Genomic DNA, 27379 nt, shown 5'->3' on the forward strand with positions numbered 1-27379 from the left:
CCAACTCTAGGGGATCAATTGTACCCATAATCAACATTTTAGAAAACTTTTTCTGAAAAAAGTTGAGAGTTTTCCATTGCTTTGAAAATATGGCATTTTGAAGTTCATTTTACGCTCGAACGATTGATACATTGGAACAAATATTTTTTTCATAATTTTCCCATGTAAGGAACATTTTAAAGTGATGAAAAAAGATCTTCAAGATACATTTTGTGAAATTTTTTAAACAAAGTTCAATTACTCGAACAATTATTTTTTTTAAATTTTTTAAACTAAAAGCATTGTTATTTTGCTTATTTAGGCACATTTTTCTAGAACATTTGATCTTTGTAAGACATTCCAGTTTCGAGATATAGCTAAGGAATCAAGTATCCCCAGGGATCAAGTATCCTCATTCTCCCCTATATCTATTGCGTTCTCAAACATGATACTAAATACAATTTTAAAAATAAATGTGAGAATCAAAACCAAATCACGCGTGAGCTTTCATTACGTCGTATAAAACAAAATGGAAACAAACAGTTTTATGCTGAAAAAAATACAAAAACTGACATAAACTAATCGCAACTTTTTTCCATTTAGAATATTTGTAGCCAGGACAACATATACATACATGAAATACAAATTTTAAAGTTGTTTTGATAACTTTTGAGGCAGTTTTCTTTGATTTCTTAAGATGTTTCATACGACGTAATGAAAGCTAACGCAAGAAATATACAAATTAGAATTGTTTTACAATATAGAAGATATATTAAGTATGGATTGCGAAGAACCTCTCCAAAAACCGGTATTGTGGTTAGCAGTACGTTATCGAGCGTATTGCGTGGAAAATTTTACAAATTTAAATTAGTATTTGTTTCAAAAAAGTATTTTTCTGTTCAATAAAAAAGAAAAAAACTGTTAAATAAATTCTCGTAAAATCGATTGAAGTGTAAAGAAAAACCTTTTTTTAATCAAACAATCATCATGTTTCGTACTAAAATCACTATCACATTTTTCTTTTAAATTTAAAATCTTTAATATTTTACAGAATAAAGCAAATTTGAAAACTTTCTGTCAGTTTTGAAGTTTGGAAGGATAGTTCGTTCTGTTCGTTTCTGTTAACGATTTCAATTATTTTAGTTATTCAAGGCAATAAACTCACATTTTTCCAAGATGCAAATATACATTAAGCTTTTTTGTCTGTCAGCTCTTATTTTTACGATGGATAACGACTATTATCGAAAAAAAAAAAATTAAAACAGGTAAAAGTTCGTTTATAAATTTCTGCAATTTTTTGGCAAAACTAACGAACACCCCAAAGATTAGAAAAATACATGTTATTATTCAAAGATCAATTTCCTCCAAAACAACGAATAATTTTGAATTCTTAAGGAATAGTTATAGAAGTTTTTTTTTGTGAATTTTCTAAAATGGAATTGTTGATATTTGTTAAAGCATAAGTCAAACAGTTTTGCAGTATTGAACAATGCTGATAAATGATTTGAAACCTTCAATATCGAAATTTCAATGACGTCCTCGTATAGTGCCAGAAATAGTTGTTAAAATATGTATGTTTATGAAAATTATAAAAATTCTGAAAATTGTAGTATTTGATTTCTAAAGTGATGTATTTCTGATATTAAAACATCCAACCAAGATCTTAAACCTTTATTGAGAGAAAGTTAAGACATAAATTCGAAATTAGTTATCAATTTCTCGTTCGGTTTATTTATTAATTACCTAGTTATCAACGATCAATTTTGAAAACTGATAAATTTTAAAATTGACACTTATCATATCAACGAAACTGTATATCTTTAACCTCCAAATCTGTCAAATGATTTGATTTTTGGGACGCCAAAATTTTCTTAAATTAGTTATCAAATCAGTATGCTGTTTCTTTGTGATTTTTTTAGCATCTTTCCGAGAAACTTGTTTAATTAATAAAGGATTTAAAATACATATAATCCCACCCAACATTCTTGTAGTTATATTCCTATGCAATTATGATGTTCGTTGAATATAAATGAAACAACGGTCGTTTGAAGATCAGAGACGTGTTAATTTTATTTTATTTCGTCAAGGGGGGGGGGGGGGGTAGGGTCTAACGGGTAAAAAAACACCATTTTCACGATTTTTTCTAGAGCTATTGTTCAAACAAATGTATTCAAATTTTTTGAATTATACAAAGCATTGTTAAAAGAACATTTAGTAATTTTTTCGTAGAAAAATATTGAAAAATGAGCCGGTGACGGAGCATTTTCGAGGATGCCTTTTAGAAAACAGGATTTGCGATGGACACTGTATCTCAGCACAGAATCATCTGAAGTCAAAAAATCAGAGCAAAATATTTTTAATAGATGTTTTTCTGGACCCCAACGTTTTAATTTAACTTAAAAAAATTTTTATGAAACTTTTGTGGCTGTTTGAAGTAAAAACTATGATTTTTCACAAAAAAAATCCGCCATTTTTTATCTGCAAAATCTTCCCAAAGTAAAAAAAAAGAAGAAAATCGTTGGAGTCTGGTATTTTATGTGTAGAAAATATGTTCCAAATTTGAAAAGAATCGGATAAGTAGTTTTCAAATGACGATGTCCACGGACTTTAAAAATGTGCTTTCGAGAAAAACGCGTTTGTAGTTTCTGCTCTACGCATTCTTGCAATATTAGATAGGAGGAGATAAAGGCCTATAATTTCTACAGTTTTGCTCCAATTGACTTGAAAATTTGACACAACATTTTTGAAATGTTTTACAATAAGAAAATAAAAAAAAATCGATTTTTTGAAAGTGTTAGACCCTAACCCCCCCCCCCCCCCCCCCTTAAACTCTAACTGCAATGATGCTATTGGTAGGTTCAACTCGGAAAGCATCAGTAAGTGAGCTTCGGATAAACTCGGTCGAGTTTACTGTCAAAGGAAACATCAGCTAAACGAACGTAAGTTCAAGTTGTTAAAAAGATCTTCCGGAACTTAATGTATACTTCACATTGTCGTTTCCCAAGTAACTATTTGTTTGTTTACCCATGCAACCAAAATATAGGAAATTTGTAGTAGATTTAAAAACTTAATTCTTATTTTTTCGGACTCTATCCAATGTTTGCATAAACGAACACATAGTTACTTCGGAAACAAAAAAGTGAAGAATGGGTATTGTTTCGGAAAAACCTTTTAACAAATTGAAAGTGGAAATATAGTAGATATTAAGAATCGGAGGTCGTTTCAAAGAAAATCATCACATCAAGTAAAATCGTTGCTTAACTCATAATGCGCTTATAGAGCAGCAAGTATGAAGCTCGAATTCCAAGCGGTGAGCTCAGGTTCGAGGCTTGGCAAGAACATGTTATTCAAGTGTGAGTGAGTAACAAATATAGTTCATTAATGAAACAAATAAGCGGACTTCAGTAGGCATATGCAGGAGCGAATACGTAATTTTTTCGATATTTTGTTCTGCTTATAGAAGTGCGAACTTTTGTAACTTTAAAATTCGTTAGGTTACTTAAAAATTGAACAGGAAAGAAGTTGAACTACAATACACGATTGAGGGAAGGGAGCACGCGGGAATAGAGCAAAATCATTTCAAAATCTAAAAACATGTCGGACTGCTTATTAAATTCGATTTTAATCGACTTCAGACAACATTTCACTACTCATTTGGAATTGTGATTCACAATACCGTTTTTCACGACTTGCGTATAGAGAAAAAAATAAAAATACTGAATTTAACTACTGTGTTAACCAACACAATACTTTTAACTGATGTTATAAGAGAATAAACAGATACATTTTTCAGTTTTCACAGCTTTGCAGATGATTGTTTTGTTTACGACTTCTTGACATTTGGTCTTAAAATCATGAGACATCGAGGGTGGCTCCAGAGAATTATTTTATTTCAGCCGTTGAGTCGTTAAATTCAGTAGCTTTAATGCTTCCAATAAAGTACATGAAAACCTTAAAGATTTTGTTATCAAAACAACGTTCAGTACTTGAAAACATCCTTGAAATATTTCAACGTGTATACTTAGGCTCCAGTCATTAGAGCCACAACGGGCAGCTCAAATGAGGAGTGGTAGATGCAATTATCGTTTTATTTGCTTTTGACGACAAACGTTCGAATGATGAAAAATTTTTACCGTGGAACTCATATAACAAACTTGTTTCTGATTGATAGTGATAAACTGTTCTAAATTCATATATCTAACATGTGCTTCAAACTTTGCTTGAAGATACCTACAATCAATCGTACAAATGTATGATATGTATACATATCAATAACAATGAAAAGCGGTATAGCTTGTTCATAAATTGGGATAAAAAAAAGACCATTTTTGTAAATAATGAGAAGAATCTTTCGTTACACACATTTGTCATTCTTAGTACATGAATTATTGAATACAATTCTGTTACAGAACCAAAAAGAAATGTGTCTTAAAGCGTACCGACATATCATAAATGCGCTGATGGCATCCTAAAGTACAAGCTTCCACGAAACCTAGCTCCAGCTAAATAAACCCCAGATAGGGAACGCGTCCCCCGAAAATGTAAGCTGAAACCAAGCTCCTGGCATTTTTTTTCCTAATAGCGATCGTTCCCCTTCCCCTCTCAAGCAATCTGACAGTGTACAAACTTGTTCAACGATTCTCCGGTTACGTTCACTGTATTCAGAGTAAGGTAAATGTTAACCAGTTTTCCCCATCATCTAACCAGTTGGATGTGAACCAGAGCATGGGTTCTACAAAATTCCACGGAACTGTCTGGCTGTTTAATATCAACCGGGATTCAACCGTGCCTACAGCATCGGAAGATGATTTCTTCCTCTATCCGTCATGTTCCGCGTTGAGCTTTGGTGTTCAGAGTTGAGTTGAGTTGGTTGCCGGCAATGTAGCGAATATAACCTGCAATATTTAGGAGCTATGGAACGTACCTATGTTGCTATAATACGGAGAGACAGAGTCGGTAATCATCATTAGTGCTGCGTGTCGCGTGAAGCGCCGATGTCAGTCGACCGGAGGATTCCACCAGAGACTAGAGAACTCTCTAACTAGTCTAGTGGAAGGGGTTGAACCCTCTAGCGCAATTTGTTCCGTGTGATTTTTTTTTCAAGGGCGCCATAGAACATTCAGGAATAAATCCGGAAATATTACCCGGTACCAAACTAGTTACGATGTTGGTAGGATGGATGCTGCCGCCACTTCTAATGGTGAACCTAGGGAGGATTTCTAGCTACGCAAAATGTGCGCTGTCAAGGTTTGGTTTCGGGTGAACTAACAGCGAACTCAACAACATCATGACGGTGTGGTGCTGCTGTTGTTTTGCTCTTGGCTTTTGGTCTCCGGCACCAGCGCTGATGGTGCTTTCGCTGGATGTTTTGGCGAAAGGGATGGCTTGAGGATTAAGTTCTTTGGTCGCTAATGAAATAAGTTGGGCCGTAAAATACTTTGAACGATGTACCTTCCTACTGATGTTAGAGTTTTGTTTTAGAAGCATTAAGGCTGTGATGCAATTGCAAACAAACGTCGATAACGTTTAAGTAGAAATTTTCAATAATCCGCCAGGAACTTATTCCTCTGGTAAAAGTATAAATGTGATAGCTCAATGGTATTTTTCTAGTTTTGATAAACTTTAACAATTAGAATACACATTATTCGCTTTTTTTTCTATTTTAACCAAATGCATTTAGATGAGATTAAGAATTCACCGATGATGATGTCTTTTTTAAATAATTTTGTCTCTTTGTTTCATCCTTCTATTGTTGTTTTTTAACCTTCAATTATTGAAAAACAAATCGAAAAAATTTTTGAAAGCTCAGTATTCCAATAATCTTAATTTAATCATTCTTATAGTCAATAAGTACTTGTTGTAAAGGAAAAGTTGAAAATAAACATTACTGGAAAGCCTTGGAACAAATGCCGTTTAAAACAAATCATTCAATGCTTTCAGTAAACAGTTCTTGTATAAGTTACCAAAAAGTGGAGGCTCCAGAGACTGAAATGCTTCCGCAACTTATCACTGTATCAGTACAACATTGTTGTACTGATACTGCCGATGCTTGTTTTGGCATACCAATTGCCTCAAGTATACATAGTCATCGGTGGAGGATTTTTTTTTTGTAATTTTGAATGTTGACTTGAGTGCTAACATACGATAACTCTCTGGAGCCACCATCAACTAGTTTGATTTCATCCCATTTGGCACGATATTCTCATCCCGTAAGGACATTTGTCTTACTTCTGAATCAAAATTTACAGGTTTGGCTTAAGACCCATTTGAACGTTTGCAGATTTGGTTACTCAACTAGCAGCCTACAAATATCGTCGGCCAAACTTAAAAAAAATCCCTGTTAAGTAAGTGTTCCTCAATGTTTGAAATTAACTTTTTAATTTTATTTTTGAAATAATATTTTATCGCAATAACATAAATTTATTCACTAGCTTAGTCTTAAGATATCTTAATTTTTTTTTTTTTATCGAGAAGATGAATTGTTTTTTTGGCTCTCTGGAGCCACTATTGAATACTCTTCTACAAAGTTTCTTTCTCTACTGCTTATTTTCGAATTGTTTGATAAATGAACGTTTGAAAATACTGGCTTCTAAATGTCGCGAAAGGTGTATTTCAAAATTTACCTTCAGCATGGATAATTTCAAACTTTCAAACACCCCGTTTTATGATAAGTAAGAAATTCAATGATTCTTTAAAGTTCGAACATTCTTTCAAACAAAAAAAAAATACCTGCTGGAATGAGACATCCGAAATGTTTTTGGATATCCTTGGATAGGGACAATAAATATAACATTGAAGAGTGATTCCATACCAAGCGACCATAAAAATTTAGGATGACTAATTGTCATGTTAATATTTAAAATCAAGTGTTTTGGGTAAATCAGACCACCCTCTTCAAAAAGGGAGCCTCTCTTCTCAATTTTTTTGCTTTTTTCCCAAAAACAGCAATTTTGTTTTGTAAATATGCCATGAAATCAAAAGTCACATAGTTACTTAATCATGTGCATCCAAAGTTTACATTTTGTTAAATAGAAGAAACTCGAGAGAAATAACCACCATTCAAGTGCTAAATTTAGACTTCTGAACGAACCTAAAAACTCCATAGAAGTATCATGGAACATTGTTGTGCGTTCTTAACGACTTACAAGTTTCGAAAATCATATTTAAATATCGTGCATTCTAATAAACTTCAAAAGCCCTTTGAGGAACTTATAACGATCTTTTAAGTTCCATGTGGAATTTTTAATTAACTAACCTTCGGTCATACGGCAAGTTTTCCTCTTGTGGGGTGAACCACGCTTGGCCTATTAATGTGTGGTGGTAGATCCAACTTTTTATGAATCTACCACTTCATGGTAGTTAACCCGTGCTGAACAAAAATTTGATATGTGATGACAATGCTTCTAAATAAATTCTACCCGCCTATTTCCACCATCTTTCATTTCTTCTAACATTCTATCTATTATATAAAATTCTCTTGTATCGGTGTTTGTTGTACTACTCCTCCGAAATGGCTCAAAGGATTCAGTTAAATTATTTTTAGAATATTCTGTAGCCATGCGAATCGGTTTATATCAAATAAAAATAACAAAAAGTCGCATCAATTGTCCGTAATAATTAAATTTGTAGTTATTTGAATAAAATTAAAGTCATGGCATCCATTTTTTCGAAATTTTCTTTACTTTGGGGGGTTTGTTTTTCGTCTCTATGGCCGAGGCGTCGCGAGCAAACGTCGTGAGAGGATAGTAACCATGGCATAGCATACTGATTAATGGGAACATTAAGGCGCCTATTCCTCAACCAAGCATACTTTCAATGCACGTGGTGGAGCTAAGAAGCCTAGATGAGATTTTTTTCTTTTTTATTCATAGCTCATTCATACAGCACATGGTAATGAATGACGCCTAGATGTGATCCGGATGGATATTTTGCCGATTGAGTCACAACCAAATAAACTGTTTTGAAAATTTAAACTGTTTTGATTTCGTGTTCATTTAAGCAGAAATTGTTGTTTAAAAAGTATGAAATAATGATATGACTGTTTGCGGACGTTTGAAATAAAAAGTGGGAAGATTTACATACAATTTTAAAATCAACACGCCTAGAAGGTTAGTTTTGATGTATATCGAAAACAGAAAAAAAAGAATAAGATGTTTTCAACAGAAATAGATCGAAAACATTTTTTTAACATCTTCTTAACTGAATATGTATCAATCGCCTTATAAATTTTCAGAACAACAACAATATCCGATGAAAACGAACAGACACTGAGCAAAACAAGAGCCTGTCCTTTAAAATAGAGGATTGATGTTTTCAAAGTCCGAATGCAGAGAACTTTTTGATTTTTGCAAGCGTAAGTGGGAGTTATCAATAAAACAAACCACCATAAAAAGTTGAGGATATGCATCATCCGGAACAATTTTTAGTTAAGGAAGTACACATCGTTCAAAGTTTACAAAAAAAATATAAATCATTTCTTGATCTATAAATATCTATATCTATATCTATAAATAAAATTGGTTAAAACAAACAATAGCAAGTATTGAATTCATTTCAAAGCCTTACACTATGTTTCGCATCTATGAATAAGTTCAAAAAAAGCATTGTGTTTTCACTTGCCTCAATAAACGGGACAAATGTTAGCTTAGAAATATCTTTTTGTCAACATGTTTGCATATTTTTCGTTCAACAAGAGTTTGTTGAGAACTGATTTAGTTTATGCAACAAACAAAAATTTATTTGTTTCAAGTTTCGCCCGGGGTATCTGAATTGAAATGAAGATTGAAATAAAAAAATAGAAGCAAAAGAAACTTTGATAGCTGTTAACCTTCTCGGCGCAAAAGTCTACATTTTAAGGCTCTTTGTGATTTTTGCATGAATTTCTAGAAAATATTCATACCACCATCGAAACATGAACAGATTTTTTTTTCGATCCATTCAATTATTGAACATCTACTTTTTATTCGCTTCTTAATGAAAAGATAAGGTCAGTTAATTGAAATCTTTTAAAGGACCCTCATCACAAAAGAGAGAAAATTGCTGTGATTCAGTTGAATAACAAAATCTAAATATATTTTTTACACGTTTTAAAACCATTCTTTTCTTTGATTCATTGGGTTACAGCTTATTTATATGAATTTTATTTACACTTTTTGCTTAAACAATTAAAAGTATAGTAATTTGCAGTAAAAAAGTCGCCAGATGCTGTTTGGCATTACTTCAAGTTGTAATGTGTCTTATCTACAAATTTAATAGATATATGGCGAAAACATTATTAACATGATTTTAACATGGGGAGGTATTTGGGTGCGAGATATGTTTTTATGAGCGTTACAAACCTGTCTGCATTGCAGTGTTAAGATGAGAGGAACAAAGGGAGTTCCATATGATTTGCGTTGAATAGCTTGAAAACTTATCAGGGCTTCCATAAAAGTTTGTTGACATGAATCGAGAATTGAAGAGAGGTAAGAAGAGAGGTTGTTTGCATACGGAAAATGTGAGACCCTTTCTTATTTCTTGGTAGAGTTGGAAAGAAGATCTTTATTCATATCATATTTGGCATAATTTTAAAACTTATGAGACAACACAGTAAACGGTTCGGTTCGGTAATTTTTTTACCGAAATCCTAACATGTGTAAATCGTTAAACTGTTCGTTAATTTTTCGGTAAAAATAGTCGAACATCGGTAAATTGATTCTTCATTTACCGATGTTCGTTTATTTTTTAACGGAAAAATTAACGAACAGTTTAACGATTTACACATGTTAGGATTTCGGTAAAAAAAATTACCAAACTCGGTCATTTTCGTTTACTGTGAAATAAAGCGAAATGTTGCGTCATTTAGATACAAAAAATGATTTAATAGTAGCACTTCTTACATTGCAAGAGGGAAAGGGTTGGGAGTCCTTATCATTTAGACATCATTATGAACTTTTTGAAGCTTATAAACAGAGTAAAATTTTCAGATCTTGAAAAACAAATCTAGAGATCAATTTTAAGAAAATATTATTAAAACATCTTTGAAAAGTTGTTGGAAACTTCAGCACCATTTTTTTTTAAAGAATTCGCTGCTAAATTATGTTGAAATTTGGTTTGCAACGCTGTCTAGGCAATAAAACTCATTTTTAATAAATTTTAACAAATTTAATTGAGTTTTGGAAGGTGGAGCGAAGCACACCGGGTCAGCTAGTCCATCTATAAAATTTTATTATCTTATAATGTCCTTACTAATAAGGACATGATTTTTTACCGATATAGCCAATAAATTAAATTTATCCAATTCGTTTAGAATTTTTTCAGAGAGCTCTTGATTGGAAACAGTTCAATCTATCATACTCATTTAGATTTTTAACCAAAATAAAATATGAACTTCAAATAAATGTGGAACGATGAGATACTAATGTCATAAAAAAAAATTAAATTCAGTACGTGCATAAACGTTTAATTTCAGATGTTGCGGGTTCGAGGGGGGAAGAATTTAATACTCACTCGGTAATCAGGTACTCAAAAATTGAAGGCAAGGATAATTTCTATCGTATAGCAGCCCTCGTTTCACAATTCCTGTATATAATATTTAAAGCTGGTTGTTACCTGTTTTCTATCCTGCCGTCTTTTGAAAGGATAACACGGAAATTATTTCAAAAAGATGTTTGAATACCAAATAATCAAAAATTATCCAGGAACCAAGGTAACGTGCTCAGTTTTCACAACGCAGGTTCAGTTTCAAATCTCAATGCAGGAAAATTGTTCAAGTAAGTATAAGTCGTTGAGAAACAAATATGAAAGAAAAGTAATAAAGATTACAGCTGAACACTTCAGAATTAAAAGTGAGGAAACAGCTAATTTTTGTTAATTTTTTAAGTTATATTGAAGCTGAATAACCTTCTTCTCAGCTTTGATTTAAATCTAAATCTAAGTCTAAATCTGGTTCGACCCTTCCCAAGCAACCAAAAGTTCGGATATCACTTATTGAACGAACTCATAAGTTCACATAGAGCTGTATAAAAGTTCTGTGGAACTTTTTTGCTGTTCAAAATACTATTTCGAGGTCCATGGAACTTCATTCTCTATCAAGTTCAGTCAAAGCTCAAAAATAGCTTCAAATTACTGTTTTGGATTCTGTTTATACTTTTAGAGAACTTTAAAATTGGTATGAAGAAAAACAATCTACTTGTAACGAACTTCTCATTTATTCACATGAAATAGTTATCAAAGGGTTGCAAGTCTTTTCGTCCAACTCAATAGTGCGTAAAAAAAATCTCTGTTGTACTATTTTGTAAATTTGAAAGTTTTTAATTAATTCCAACGGGCGTTCAAAAGCAACTTCGCTGTAATGGAACTTTGAGGTAGATTTTAAGGCTTAATTCTACTTGTTTCGTACTTCAAATCATGTTTGCATAAGCAAACACGTCGTTACTTGGGAAACGACAATGAATACACATTTAGTTCCGGAACAGATTGAAAATGGGAATGAAGTACAAATTATGGGAAAGTCGTTTTAAAGAAATTTATCACATCGAGTAAAATAGTTGCCTCCTCATGATGTTCAAATAGAGGAGCATATATACTGCCGGCAAAAAGTATGGGATCCCGCTAAAAAAAAACATGCAAATTTTGCTCGTTCAAATCTCAGCCATCTTAGGACAAATCTTCTGATCTCATTTGAAAGATAACAAGCAATAGCTATCTCGGAGGTATTTTTCCAGAAATAATGTTTTAGTTTTAGTTTAGTTTTTAGTTTAGTTAACCTAAAACTAGAACATTTTCAAGAAATCGCATTCAATATTCAAAGCCGATCATCTCGGCATAGGGTGGATCATATTTCAAAATTTGAGTTGCATTAGAATCCCTATTTTTTACTTCTCAAAATTCAATACAACTCAATAAAAAATCACCCTTTAGTATGGTGTATCGACCAATTGCTTAGGATCATTCTTTTAAAAACATGCAAATTGATCTCATTCATATCTTTCTCATCTAACATCGTATTTCAGATCTAAAGGGTTCATTTTAAAGCTTAAGAATTGTTGTATTTTTCATAAATTTATAAAAAAATAATATTAAAAAGTGATAATCATAAAAAAGTGTGAACTTTCATAAAACAATTAATTTCAGATAAATTTCAGTTATTTAAATTTGAGTTAGTAACAGTTATGGTTGATTGACTTCAATCAATTTAGGAAACTTGGGAAAGTGGCATATGAAAGGATCGAAGAAGTATTTTTTTCGATTTATTCTATTGCTTATAAAAGTGCTTTTTGAAGCTGGTTAGAAGTTGTTTAGCAATTTATACGAACTCTCTGTCAACTTCAAAGTTCGTTTAGCTACTTACAAATTGAGCAGGAAAGAAGTTGTATAACAATACACGATATACACGATTGAGCTGATCAAACTGATAGAGAAATGTTATCCGAACTTTTGATTGCTTGGGTTGTTTTGAAGATTAAGTTACTGTCAATCGAATTTAATTGTGAAATTTTGTGTACGGTTTTGCCTGATACAATATTTTTGTACATAAATAAAATTTCAAATGCTATTAACTATGAATGCTTGGAATCCATGATTCGCATCGTCCACTTCTGATTCCAAGAATTTTCGATGCTAAATATAGACACGTCGATGCTGACAAAATATACTTTACAGATGGGTCGCTTATAGAGGAATCAACGGGATTTGGAGTTTTTAACGAAATAGCTACTGCCTCATGTAACCTCCATCCACCATGCTCAGTATACATCGCTGAATTAGGAGCCATTTACTGGGCGTTGGACAGCGTCGTTTCAAGGCCAGTAGGACACTACTATATTATAACGGACAGCCTCAGTTCTGTTGAAGCAACCCGTTCAATAAGACCAGGAAAGCACTCACCGTATTTCCTCGGGAAGATACGGGAGACTCTGAGTGCTTTATCAAGACGTTGCTTTGCCGTCACCTTCGTTTGGGTCCCCTCACATTGCTCGATATTGGGTAATGAGAGGGCGGACTCTCTGGCAAAGGTGGGGGCGATGGAAGGCGACACATATCACCGTGAAATCGTCTTCAACGAATTTTACTTCATAGTTCGAAGGAACTCTCTTGTCAACTGGCAGTGCAAATGGGACGAGGATGAGTTGGGTCGATGGCTCCACTCGATTATCCCAAAGGTAAGCCTCAAACCCTGGTTTAATAGATTGGACCTGAGTCGAGATTTTATTCGTATATTTTCCCGTCTCATGTCCAATCATTATTCCTTAGACGCGGTACTCTATCGTTTGAATATTGCTAGCAGCAATTTGTGTAGTTGCGGCCAAGGTTACCACGACATCGAGCATATTGTTTGGTCGTGCGAGGTCCATCTTGTCGCTAGAACGAATTTGATAGACTCCCTTCGGGCCCGAGGAAAACCACCCTATGTTCTAGTGAGAGATGTGCTGGGTGTGAGAGACTTGGACTACATGTTCGAAATATATCTTTTCCTAAAAGCTATTGATCTTCGTCTATAATTTCTTCTTATTTTCATATTTCCCTATCTATCTTCTTTTTTCTTTAAAAGTGAACTAGATATAAGCACACAATTGTTATCAAACAAAACGAGTTTGGCTCCTTAAAGCCTGAAGGTATGAGCCGTTTCAAATAAAGAATTTACAAAAAAAAATTATGAATGCTCCCATTTTTTCAACTTTAATGGTGTTAATGTGTTGAGCGTAAAGTTTTACATAGGAATCACCTAAGAAAATACGGGCCGTTCCGGTGATATTCAACTTTTCACATGAAAAGTTTGAGAAAATTAAAAATTTCTCGAACTTGATTTCTCGATAAACTTTCCGAATCACTTGGCATGGAATGACCCCCCATAAATATCTTGAAGAACCTAAAAGCTAAAGGAGGATCAAATAATTTTGTTGTTTGTTGCCTCTGACAGTAGCCTAGAGGAAAGCGTTTAAATCTTCTTAGCCAGGGGGCATGATATCGAGTCTTGATCATGGCATACATAGCACTTTTTCTGTGGGTTTTGGCATTTTCAAGAAGCTAGCCACTATACCCTTGCAATATGTACGCTTAAGTGTAAGGTAGAATTTATGTATATATCTCTTAAAAAAACATCAAATTTCATGTACCGTAAAACGAAGTAACTTTGATCACCGGGGTAACTTTGACAAACTAAAATTTTTTGCCCATTAACATAAATAACTAAGTCTATATTTAGTTTGCATTTTTGAAAACTATTTTCTACGTTTGAAAGCCTATCGTTTGAGTACTAATTAAGCAAAATTTGGTTAGTATTTGAAACTTTTTTCTGTTAGTAAAAATGCAATTTAAAACTTTTAAAATATCTATTTTTTCCAAGGCTCACAAACAAACAGCTCTCCTGATGAAATCAAAAAGCATTTGAAAGCAAACGGGTTATTTTATGTGAAAGAACTACTTTTTTTCTTTGTATATGTACAGTTATAGTGCAATTTTTATAGTCATTTAGTGATAAATTTTTTTGTATTTAAAAAAATTTGGTCATTTTCCAAGATTAAGCCCGTATTGGAAAAAATGATTTCCTATCAAATGGTTAAATTTGAAGAAAAAATGGGAATGGAAATAGTGGGAGGGCCTAGAGGAATGTGGTGGTAAAATTTCATTTGAATTTTGTAGCTCAAACTATTTAGCAATTATTTTAATTTTTGCCCCTTAATGTACGCAGCATCATTGTTCTTTTTTTTATTTTAAATGTTATTAAAATAGAACGTCAAAAAGTAAAGTTAATTTCATAGACTAGCGTCTGTAATTGTTGTGAAGGTGTTTATGGTGATCCTTTATGATCAAGAAAACTCGTTAAAACCGTAGAGATTGTTCAATTTCACCCCACAACATCAAATTCTGAATGTTCTGTGGCGGATTCCGGAGGTTGAAGTCAGGTTCAGTAAACAAATCCTTAAAATTGATCGTTGAGACAATTTAAAGCTATAATTTATTTCGGTATTAATAATAATAATAATCGAGCATCTTATTACACTAACTTACATTACAAGTTTCTCCCTGATTCTATTAATTTTCCGTCTAAAACCACAGTTCTTAGATGGGCGCTCAGTCCTGAATAAAAATCTCATCAAATTCTGCTTTAAGTATAATTAAAAGTGACTTACGGCAAGTTCTCAATGAGATGTACTTGATTGTTGTCAATTCAAACGGTTTCCTTCAGTCATCAACCTATTCGAATGAAATATTTTGTCTCAATATCATTTTTTCGTTCGTATTCAACATCTACTCACGGTACGTCTTCAAATACAGTTGGTCACCACAATACAATTAGTCGACCAATTAGTCGACTCGAGTCATAATTTGTCCAATCTTAGAAAAACTAATATTAAAATATCATTCGAATGCACATTTTAAATATATTAAAATTTCCTTACACGTCTCTTTAACACAATTTTAACAATCAACATGAAATTCTTGCACTTGCTCTTTTCGCTTTCTTTTATATTTCCAACTAACTATTTCCAAAATGGTACATTCGCCATTCTCTCAAAAACAACCTTTCTAAACATGTCAGCGCCCATGAACATAAACATCGCAAACAGCTGATACAATGTTTTCCTAGTGTTCCCTTTATCTCATTCTGTTTTCCGCTTGTCCCGCACGGTGGTCAAAAAGTGCTTGCAACACTAAACATAGACAATATCGATTTTTAAATCAAATTTAATATATTTCTTCAAACGTGTTTTACATTCATTGAAGTCCAGTACTGGTTTTAAAGATATGCCCCATCTGATTCCCCTATCGCAGCGATGAATTTAAAATCAAATTAAAAGATGTCCGTAAAAATTAATGAAATTGTATTTCTAATTGAAATATTAAAACCTTTTGTGAAACATCACCACAAAAAAATAACTAATGTTTTTTCCTTAAATGTAATAAGACTTTTTTCAAAATTGTATAAAATGTTAGTGTAAACGAATATGTTTATGAAAATAGGTCAATGCGTTGTTTAACTATGACTTCATTGGTTTGAAAATTATCAATAAAATAATTCAAAATAAAAATTTACAAAATCAAACTAGATAACTTGATATCATATTAAATATCAATAAAAACGAAAACAAAGTTTGAAATTTGTTAAAATTAAATTAAACTACAGAACAGTTCGAAAATTATGAAACACTTCACTAGAAACCAAAACTGTGATTAATTCAAAATACCGTTTAACAGAGATAAACTGCCAAAAACTCAACATCTTTTCCAATACTAAAGCCTCAAAGGATTATTTAAAAAAACCTTTATTTTAATATACAAAATAGCAAGGCTCTTAAAAATAATTTTTTGAAGAATTTCGAATTGGAATACATCAATAAATAGATATACTGAAGTTACCAAAAGTTGTATAAAACAGGCTGTTAACGCCGATCCCGATCATTTCTACCAACTATCAAAATCAAGCCACACTATTGTAGAAGATAGGCAGTCATCATTGGTTAGCAATGATGATGATCGTGCATTGTTAGCGAATATAGTAGGTGCACTCTCTTATCAGGCCGATCGGTCTCCCGATCGAATGATAAAGCATCTAAAAAACATCGCACGTAGGTCTAATCAAAATTAGATTTGCACACTGAAGATAGTCCGTAATAAAACCTCCCCGAGCACAGATCGGTCTTTCAAATAAACTTACGTCGAGTTGTTAATTTGTAAACCGTGTGTTAGTTTAATAAAAACCGTTTTTGAGAACATCACAAGTTTGAGATCGTAGTGTGGACTTTGATCGAGTGAACAGAAACACCCCCAGAAGTGATCGCGAATAACCGACGGGATCTTTTAAGTTCGGTAACATTTTTGGTCCGCTAGAACCGGATCGTCGGGAAACGCGAAACCAACCGTTGAAGATTTTGCACGTGTTCGCTTACCGATCTCCACTGGGGAGATCAGAAGGACACGGCCGTTCGCTGGTTGCTGCATGGATCGTTGCTGTTGCTGAGGACATTCTGGATCGCTGCTGCTGTTCGTTGGTGGATTGTAAACCGTTGCACAGGCCAACGTGTTGGGCATCGTGTTGAGCTGTGTTACCGGAGTGATCGTTTGGCGCCATTTCGACTGGTGCTATTGTTGGCAGTGCCTTTGTTGCTGGTGCTTTTGTTGCTGCATGCTTTGTTGCTGGACATCGTTGTCGCTGGATAAATCGGATAAGTACTGTGGTCAGAATTGTCTGTGGCGTACGGATCTCTGATGCATGTGAGACCGACGTTTACTAGATGGCCAATATGAATGATTGAATAGAATATGATTGTCGTCTTTTCTTCAATAAAAAATAACTTGCATGAATTTGTGGCGTAAAATTATTTGAAGCTGAGTTGAGTCCATTACAATATTGTAAAATATTTCTGTCTAAGATCGATTGCATTATATTTCGTTGGCTAAATTCAAGGTTGTACGTTCCACAGATCGAAATCTTTTGTTCTGTCAACCGCGTGGTCGATTCGAGTCAAAGTGCATTGAAAAAATTGTGGTGAGCATTAGACCGGTTCAAATTTGTGCAGTGAATATTTTTCAATATGTCGACCGATGATTTGCGACTGCTTGGCAAGCAGGAGCGTGTGATACGATGTGCGGTGATAAATATAAAAGATTTTGTGGAATCATGTGATGTGGAATTAAATGTTCGTTCTTTAGAAATGAGTCTACAGCAGCTAGATGAGTTGAGGCCAAAGTTCATTGACCTTAGAATGCGAACCGAAGTACTTTTGGATGCAGCTGCGGATGATTTTGAAGAGCTCTCCCAATCAAGTCGTGACGAGGAGTATACTCGGGTTATAATGGAGTTCGAAAAAACTGTGCTTGCATTAAAAAATCAAATTTTTTCGAAAATTCAATCCCTAGGTGCAGTTGCTTCAAAGATTGAGCCAGCTAATATTTCCCATCATTCAAAAGTGAAACTCCCAGAGCTCAAACTGCCTACATTTAGCGGACGAATAGCAGAATGGATCACCTTCAGGGACACCTACAAGAATCTTATCCACAACGACGTGGGTTTATCAGATATTGATAAATTCACGTATCTTCGGACGAGTCTTACCGGAGATGCGTTGCAAGAAATAGCATCGATTGAGATTTCGTCTGCAAACTATGCGATAGCCTGGGCAGCCTTGGAAAGTGTGTTCGAGAATAAGAAGCTTCTGGTTATGACACATTTAGATTCTCTTTTTGCTTTGGAACCACTTCGTCATGAGAATTTCGACTCCCTCAACAAGCTGGTAAACGGTTTCGAACAAAGCCTCCAAATGCTTAAGAAAATTGGAGAAGAAGTTGAAGGATGGAGCACTTTGCTTCAATATATGCTGTACAAACGACTACATCCTAGCACCACTCGTCTATGGGAATCGCATTTTAACTCAAAAGAGGTTCCGAAATATTCTGAAATGATCGCTTTTCTTAAGAGTCACTGCATCGTTCTTCAATCTGTTGCTCCAGTTCGATCGACTCAGCCTGAAACAAGGAAATTTCGCACATCATCCAGCTACACAGGACTTCAACCAACCACCAACTGTCCATTCTGCAAGGAATCAGCCCATTCTGCATTCAAGTGTTCCAGATTTTCGAAGATGTCCATCGGCGAACGAGTGGAAGCTGTTAAACGTAATTCGCTGTGCTTTAACTGCCTCTCACCTCAACACATAGCTCGTTCTTGCACTCGAGGGAAGTGCCAACATTGTGGACAACACCACCACTCGTTGTTACATGCAAACTCATCGACCACCGCGAATCAATATTCGAAGTCAACAACTAAAGTTTTCACCAAATTCAACCAACCTCAAAACCTTAAGTCGCAAACCCAACCAAACCAATCGAATCAAACACAGACTGGCTCCTCAACAAATCAGCCCACACAAATTCGCCCAATTCCCACACCTCCTCAAAATGCAAGTTCCATTCAATCACTAAATCCCGCCACAGACATTCCCAGTACAAGCTATCCCACATTTTCTACGAAACATTGCACCCCACACAATGTACTTTTATCCACGGCTGTTGTACGCGTTGCTGACCAATTCGGAAAAATCACGCTAGCTAGAGCGCTTCTGGATTCCGGCTCTCAACGCTGCTACATGTCGGAAAAACTTTCTCAAATGCTGCAATTTAGAAGAAGCCGTGAAAATTTATCTATTTCCGGCATTGGTGGTTCACGGTCCTCCTCAACTCAAGTTGTATTTGCTGAAATCAGTTCACGCATGTCAGATTTCTCCAGGTTGTTAAAATTTCACGTTTTGCCTCAAGTCGCTGTCAACCTTCCCGCAAAAACCATTGATATTTGCAAGTGGAATTTGCCTGTTGAGATTCAGTTAGCTGATCCCACCTTCAATGAGTCGCAAGCAATTGATATGATCATCGGTGCCGAGATATTTTTTGATTTGCTGGTTCGAGATGATCAGATGAAGCTAGGAGAGCATGGTCCAACCCTTCAAAACACATATCTTGGTTGGATAATCGCTGGTGGTATTCCAGAAGAAGCAGTTTGTCTGCTGAACGTTCCTTCAGATGCCATAAATAGAATTGAAGTCGAACTTGCACGTTTTTTCGAATTGGAATCATGTCGCACCAATAGCACACTTTCGTTAGAAGAGTCAGCATGTGAGACGCATTTTGTTAAAACGACAACGCGTGGAAAGAACGGAAGATTCGTCGTTCAACTCCCCAAAAAACCGTTCATGATCAATCGACTAGGAGAGTCCAAGGCAAGGGCACTGAGAAGATTCGGAGCACTAGAGCGACGACTTAGTTCTGATCCAGTCCTGAAGCAACTCTACACGGATTTCATCGATGAATATTTGCGACTGAATCACATGCGGAAACTGTCTCCAGTCGAAGAAGATGACGCGTCAACTGTTGCGTACTATTTACCACACCAACCTGTATTAAAGCCTGATAGCACGACGACTAAGCTTCGCGTAGTTTTCGACGCCTCGGCAGCGACAAGTAGCGGTGTTTCTCTGAACGAGACTTTGATGGTTGGTCCGACTGTCCAGGAAGACCTTTTCTCGATTATGCTGCGTTTTCGTCTTCGGAAATATGCCATAACAGGTGACATCGAGAAAATGTATCGCATGATCGACGTCGACCCTATCGATCATAATCTTCAGCGCATTTTTTGGAGAAGTAGCATAACTGAACCCATTCGAACTTTCGTCCTAACCACGGTTACGTATGGTACGTCGCCGGCACCTTATTTGGCCACTCGCTGTCTTAAAATGCTTGCCGATGAAAACGAATCCACGTATCCTCATGCATCTGACGCCATTCATCACAATTTTTACGTCGACGATGCATTGCTCAGCGTCGACAGTCTTGAGACAGGAAACAAGACCATAGGTGAACTTATAGCTCTTTTGGGATCTGCCGGAATGAATCTGCGTAAGATCAGCTCCAATTGTGTGGAAATCCTCGATTCCGTTCCACCCTACCTTCGAGATGAACGCCTTTCGCAGCAGTTCCAGGGTTCAGGTAGCGTCAAAACTTTAGGCCTCACTTGGCAGCCTCGCCCAGACATCTTTCGCTTCGTCGTTCCTCAATGGAATAATTCTTCTGAGATGAACAAGAGAACCATTTTGTCTGACTTCGCAAAACTCTTCGATCCTCTTGGCCTGGTTGGCCCCGTAATCGTCCAGGCTAAGATATTTCTCCAGGATCTTTGGAAATCAAAGCTTTCCTGGGAAGAAATCCTCCCCGAAGAGTCAACAAATTGGTGGCTGACTTATCGACGCAACTTAGAGGAATTAGCACATCTTGAAGTGCCGCGATGGGTAGCTTTTGGCAGAGATACGATATCCGTGGAGTTGCATTCTTTTTGTGACGCATCAGAAAAAGCGTACGGCGCTTGCATCTATTTGAGGTGCACATCTTTCAGTGGAGAAGTTACTGTTTCGTTGTTGACGGCTAAATCTCGTGTTGCTCCGCTGGATGAACTTAAAAGGAAGCGCAAAAAGACCACCATACCCAGGCTAGAATTGTCCTCGGCCCTGACGTGTGCCCATTTGTTCGAGAAGGTTAACCAAAGCATCAAAATAACCAGCCAACATTTCTTTTGGACTGACTCGATGATTGTTAAATGTTGGCTATCATCTCCACCATCCCGATGGGACACCTTTGTGGCCAACAGGGTCTCAGAAATCCAGCACACCACACGGTCTGGCATTTGGAACCACGTCGCTGGCTGCGAGAACCCCGCAGATGTTTTATCCCGAGGAGCTACCCCTGAACAGCTTTCGTCGAACCAAGGCTGGTGGCAAGGCCCGCCATGGTTGCAATTAGATCGGAGTAGCTGGCCAAAATCTACTCAGTTTGCACCCGAAGATTTCGACACCACATTGCTGGAAGAACGAACAGTTTCGACACCCGCTCAAATCGTCGAGCCAAACCCAATATTTGCTTTGCGTGAATCTTTATCAGACTTGATCAGGATAACAGCGCTCATGCTACGATACGTGCACAACTTAAGAAACCGTGAAAATCATCGTACAGGTTTCCTGAGCTTTCAAGAACGAGAAGAGGCCCTTTTGAAATTGGTTAGTCTGGCTCAACAAGAAAGTTATCCTGAAGAAATTGAAGAGCTGAAGAAAAGCGGATCCGTCAAATCTTCGTCGAAAATTAAGAATCTTACCCCTCGATTAAGCAACGGACTTCTTGTCGTCGGTGGCCGGCTCAGAAATGCTGAACTTTCTGTCGGTCGCAAACATCCCTTAATTCTAAGTAATCATCATCCGTTGACGGAAACCATCGTCGCCTTCTATCACCTCAAATATCTCCACGCTGGGCAAGAGTTAGTGATATCAAGCCTCCGAGAAAGATTCTGGCCTGTCCAGGTGAGAAATTTAGTTCGTCGAGTTATCCACAGATGCGTCAAATGCTACAGAGTGAAGCCGAAAGTTCATGAGCAGCTGATGGGAGATTTGCCCCCTGAACGTGTCGTCGAGGCCCCTGTGTTCCAGCGTGTTGGCGTGGACTATTGTGGCCCATTCAGCATTCAATACCCACAACGGAAAGCTCGCCCTGTAAAATGCTTCCTTGCTGTGTTCGTTTGCCTCGTTGTGAAAGCAGTTCACTTAGAGATTGTTGGTGATCTCACGTCGAACGCCTTTATCGCTGCTTTAAGAAGGTTCGTCGGTCGTCGTGGTAGGCCTGAGATCATCATGTGCGATAACGCCACAAATTTCCGAGGTGCCCGACGCGAGTTAGATGAGTTGCGCGTTCTTTTCAACACCCAAGAGTTTGCTCAGAATGTCGCTAAAGAAGCTGCAGCAGATAACATAAACTTCAAGTTCATTCCTCGTAGAACTCCCAACTTTGGTGGCCTGTGGGAGTCCGCCGTCAAGTCGGTCAAGGCACATCTGAAGCGTACAATTGGCATAACAATTTTGAAGTTCGACGAATTCTTCACGCTAGTTGTACAAATCGAGGCTTGTCTAAATTCACGCCCACTCACACCGCTATCAAGTGACCCTGAAGATTTTTCTGCCCTCACACCCGGCCATTTCATCACTGCTAGGCCACTCATGGCCTTACCCGAGCCATCCCTTGGCCATCTAAACGAAACAACCCTCTCGAGATGGCAACGTGTGCAAAACTTCTTGCAACATATTTGGAGCAGATGGTCCAAGGAATATCTAGCCAATCTGCAAACTCGCAATAAATGGAGCAAACAGCGAGACAATCTGGTCGTCGGAACGATGGTTTTGCTGCGAGAGGACAACGTACCTCCCCTGAAGTGGCTCATTGGCAGAGTCAAAATGGTTTACTTTGGAAACGACGGTAACGTACGAGTTGTCAAGGTCCAGACACAGAACGGAGAATTCACCAGAGGCATCGCGAAGATTTGTATTCTTCCAATCTCCGACAACGTACCACCCCCACAATCTACACGATCATCAGCTGATGTGGAGGTTTAAAACCTTCCACGAACTCTGTGCAGCATCGTTGTCCTGTCTGTGGTTTCTAAGAGACCGCAAAATCAATCGCTGTCCATCGAAGTCCCATCGTACCATCCATTGATGTCAGATCAACCCACCTGAAGAAGTCATTATGTGTCCTGCTCGACTTAAGTTCGAAATTTATCAATTTGTTGTAATGCGTCTAGTATTCTGTGGGAGTTTGGGAACTCCCACGCAAAGTTATGTAGTCCCGTGCATTGTGCATTGCTCGAAATCAAACCACCATGTTTCATTGACAGGATACATCGCCAAATACAGTCCACAAGGGTTCGGATCTGCATCATACAAGTCATCACCACCATCATCATATAATCACCAAAGGTCGTCACACAGTCACCATCCGTTTCCGTCGATCGAGGGTCAATCCAACAACGTGGGTCCATTTCGCCAACTGCCAGCATGGAGAGGAAATGCTAATTTTGAGAAATCCGCCACATTTTCACCGATGTCATCGTTATCCGATGGCCAACGAAGGCGCAGGGTGCGCCCGCGGAGGCGGACCGCCTCCGCGGTTCAGGGAAGTCGTTTTTTGTTTGTTAAATTCTTGTAAAAAATCGCCTCTCATATTATTGATAGATTCTCTGGTCCCTCACCCCCCGACGCTGGCGGCGTGAGCAAGGCGGACGGCCTGTGCAATCGTCGATCATCCCCAGGATCCAACCGAGTCCACGAGCGAGGAAAAGGCGAAGGACGAGAGGAGGAAACCCTGACCACGAAGAAGGTGAACCCAGGCGCTAGAAGGTCCACGAACGTCAACCGACGTTGGGTACCATCAGAAGTTGGAAACACTCAATTTGCGGTCCGCAATTCGAGTCAGATCAACGGAGAAGCCGAAAAAGTGTTAGAAAATTATACTTGTGAAACTCATATCCATCATTATTGACGATGTTCGTTGCGATTATCAAAGTTGTTAGATTTATCCAGTAGGCTATAATCTGTTTAATTTAAAAATTGGAATCTGTTATTCCAAGGCGGGCGGCAATGTTAACGCCGATCCCGATCATTTCTACCAACTATCAAAATCAAGCCACACTATTGTAGAAGATAGGCAGTCATCATTGGTTAGCAATGATGATGATCGTGCATTGTTAGCGAATATAGTAGGTGCACTCTCTTATCAGGCCGATCGGTCTCCCGATCGAATGATAAAGCATCTAAAAAACATCGCACGTAGGTCTAATCAAAATTAGATTTGCACACTGAAGATAGTCCGTAATAAAACCTCCCCGAGCACAGATCGGTCTTTCAAATAAACTTACGTCGAGTTGTTAATTTGTAAACCGTGTGTTAGTTTAATAAAAACCGTTTTTGAGAACATCACAAGTTTGAGATCGTAGTGTGGACTTTGATCGAGTGAACAGAAACACCCCCAGAAGTGATCGCGAATAACCGACGGGATCTTTTAAGTTCGGTAACACAGGCTTTTGAAAGCTTATTCAGCTTTGCTTAACGAATTGATAGCATTTTACTCAGCTTGAAATTTAAGTACTTATCGATACTTCCTTAATTCATAGTTGAAGGGTGGAAGGCTTTTCGTAACGATAAGCCAAATTGAATCTGGGATTTTTAAGGTGCTTGGAATACACAAAAATGTTTTATGCACTTATTTTCATTGCTCTCGAGTACCTTTTATTCAACCAAATGTGAACTTATAATGTACAACCCAAGCAACCAAAAGTCCCATAAAACAGGTACAAAAGCGCTAACTCAGCCCCATCATTGATACTTTCATGTTTCAAAACAAGTCTTAATGATCTTATATTCAGCTTACAGCGGCCTCTTAACTCAGCTTCCAAAAAATCGCAAAATGAGCTAAAAAAACTCTCTTTATCTCAACTGAACCCTTGGCTTAGGTTCATATCACCTTCTCTTGATTATTTATTGTGTTCTCTACCGGTGCCGCCATGATACCACGCGCCGGATTCCAAACTCAACAAATTGCTCAATTGCTTCTTTCCTACATTTCCTACATATATCCCATCCGAATGGTCACTCAATTACTAAATTACTTATTGAAAAAAAACCTGCCCGGCTCGGGGATCGAATCGCGACCTCCGTGGTGAGAATCGAACAAGCTACCACAAGACCACGCCTAGATGTTGTTCTAACTGAAACTAAAACTCGAAGTGGTGATTTGATTTTGAAAACATATCAATGCACTTTTTGTGACCTACCAAATCTCGTTTTGAGCACTTTTGTGCCCTTTATGTGACTTATCAAATCCCGTATTGAGCACTTTTGTACCCTTTATGTGACCTAAGTCCCGTATAACGTACGTATAGATCAGTTTTGCAACTTTCAAGTTCGTTAATGAGTACATATAGTTCACTCATGGGAATTGGGCAAAACAAGTCACATACAACGTACATATTAATCACTTTTGCAACTTTCAAGTTCATTAATGAGTACACAAAGTTCACTAAAGGGAATTAGGCAGTTGATTCTCTTTGTCAGCCAATATGTAACTTTCAATGCCTTCATTCAAGTAATTATGTGACTTTTGGTTGCTTGGGAAGATTAGGTATCTATGCGACTTTTCTTACTTCGGTAATAGTTCAATTTCAAAACTTAATAAATATTTACGCCCAGTTCTTGCAATGTTATGTTCAAAGCTTTGAAGAAATTTAAGAAAACTTTTAGAAAGAGAGAGAGAGAGTTTAAAAACTGTTTTCCTTCAAATAGTGCACTCAAATTATAAACGTTCCATCGAATAGCTTTGAGAGAGAAAGGATTGAAAAGTTTCGATTTTCATTAATTTCACGCATTATAGGTTGTTTAAGTCTAGAAAAGACATGTGCAAGTACGGTAATCGTGTTTAATTTTGAATATTTTTAGTCGATTCTTATTTTGGACCAAAGAAACAATCAGGGCAATTCGAAACGCTTTTTTTGGGTTTGCATGGGAAATAACGTAGGAAATGTAAAATAATTTTATTTTTTTAAACATAGTTGATGATATTATACAAACTACCGTCATCGTATTTTGAAAATTGCAGGTTAAACGTGTTTGAATTAGTTTTTTTTTTTATCAAATAGCAAACCATCTTTATGAGAGAATCATTCGGTAAAAGTCTAAATTCAAAATTGAACGCAGATATCGACTGCCGATACCTTTAACCTTCATTATAATTGTTCAAGTTCGAAATTACTCCATAATTACACACCTCAACATCTTTTAATAGTTATCGAAGCTGTATGCTTGAAAAATTTTCCCATTTGCTTTCTCATCTTCGACGGTTTGCTCAATGTTGGGTTAAAAACTCCACCGTAGGTTTTGTTCGCACATTTGAAATCACGCCACCAATTTCCCTGTTCTCATTTTTGCTTTTTATTAGCGGAAAATTTCCCTTTCGACACATGGCGGCTGCAGAAAAGTTTCGTTTCGGAACAACTTACGCAAATCATTGGCCGGGTTCAGCCCAAGGCAGGTAGAAACACCGACAGATGCATAGTGTATGTGTGGGTGCACGGTATGTGTGAATCGTTTTTGCACGTGTTCCAACTTTACCCAAACCACGTGTCAATTTTGCTTGATTTGAGCCTTAACTTTGCGCTGCTGCTCGAAAGTTCAGCAAAGCACAGAGAAATGCTTCGAGACATGCAATGAACACGAGTGATGGAGTGAGTGAGTTTCGCCTCGAGAAAGTTGGATTTTTGTGCGAAATCTGGCTTCTGGTGAATAACTTTTGAACTTACCCGGGTGCGGACGAACACGTCAGCGCAAATTTTGAAGAGACGAAGGTTCTCGAAAACTCATAACCCAATTAGCAGATCGTTTCTGCGGAGATTGAAACATTGTTGTGCTACGGTTCATTGCTTTGCATTTGCGGAATAATTCATGCAGAGGGAACAATTCATAATCATGAATAACGGGAAAGGTTACCGGTGAAATGAAAGTTAAACAATTACCTTTGGTTCCCTCGAATTGAATTGAAACCCCACGTTTAATATTCCAGCATCATAATTTCGCTAAATATGTTTTGAAGAAGCTTTATTTCCTGAAACAATTTTTCCTGTGACAATTGAAAACCTTCAACCATTGATAAACAAAAAACAAATCCCGAATTTTGAATACCATTCATCTGCACGGTTATCATTTCCCAAGTGCAAATAAAAAATCTGTTCCCAAATTACCGCATCGCCCCGAACCCAACTGTGACTCCATTTGGCAGAACAAAAATAAAATTGTCCTAAAGCTTTCAATTTATGCCATAACCGTAACCATTAAAAAGCCCCATTCTGTAAGAGCTCCCCGAGTTGTTTTTTTTCTGTTCCGATCCTTTTCCGACCAAACCGTTTCCGAAGAAAAGATTACATTAAAGGAATCCTCGGAATGGACAGACTCGGAATGAAAGCACTAAAGGCAGAGGGAGCAGAAAAAAAGAAAATGATCAAACACACTCTGCAGCAACTGCAACTGGAACCGACTCACAGAGCCAGATTTAATCCGTGATTTTA

General features: G+C 36.8%; 2 protein-coding genes across 5 annotated transcripts in view; both read left to right on the forward strand.

Moving 5' to 3' along the window:
- LOC129743649 (uncharacterized) overlaps positions 1 to 27379 on the forward strand; it is a 1005706-nt gene that overhangs the window by 255744 nt on the left and 722583 nt on the right. The window lies entirely within an intron of this gene.
- On the forward strand, positions 17496 to 22880 carry LOC129742153 (uncharacterized). The gene has a single exon (XM_055733995.1). It carries the CDS (start codon positions 17496 to 17498, stop codon positions 22878 to 22880), a length of 5385 nt encoding a protein of 1794 aa, XP_055589970.1.

The sequence above is a fragment of the Uranotaenia lowii genome, chromosome 2, assembly GCF_029784155.1.
Source record: "Uranotaenia lowii strain MFRU-FL chromosome 2, ASM2978415v1, whole genome shotgun sequence".
Taxonomy (NCBI): Eukaryota; Metazoa; Arthropoda; class Insecta; order Diptera; family Culicidae; genus Uranotaenia; species Uranotaenia lowii.

Excerpts from the sequence above, each read along its gene's own strand:
- LOC129742153 (XM_055733995.1), top strand. The coding sequence starts at position 17,496 with ATGTCGACCGATGATTTGCGACTGCTTGGCAAGCAGGAGCGTGTGATA.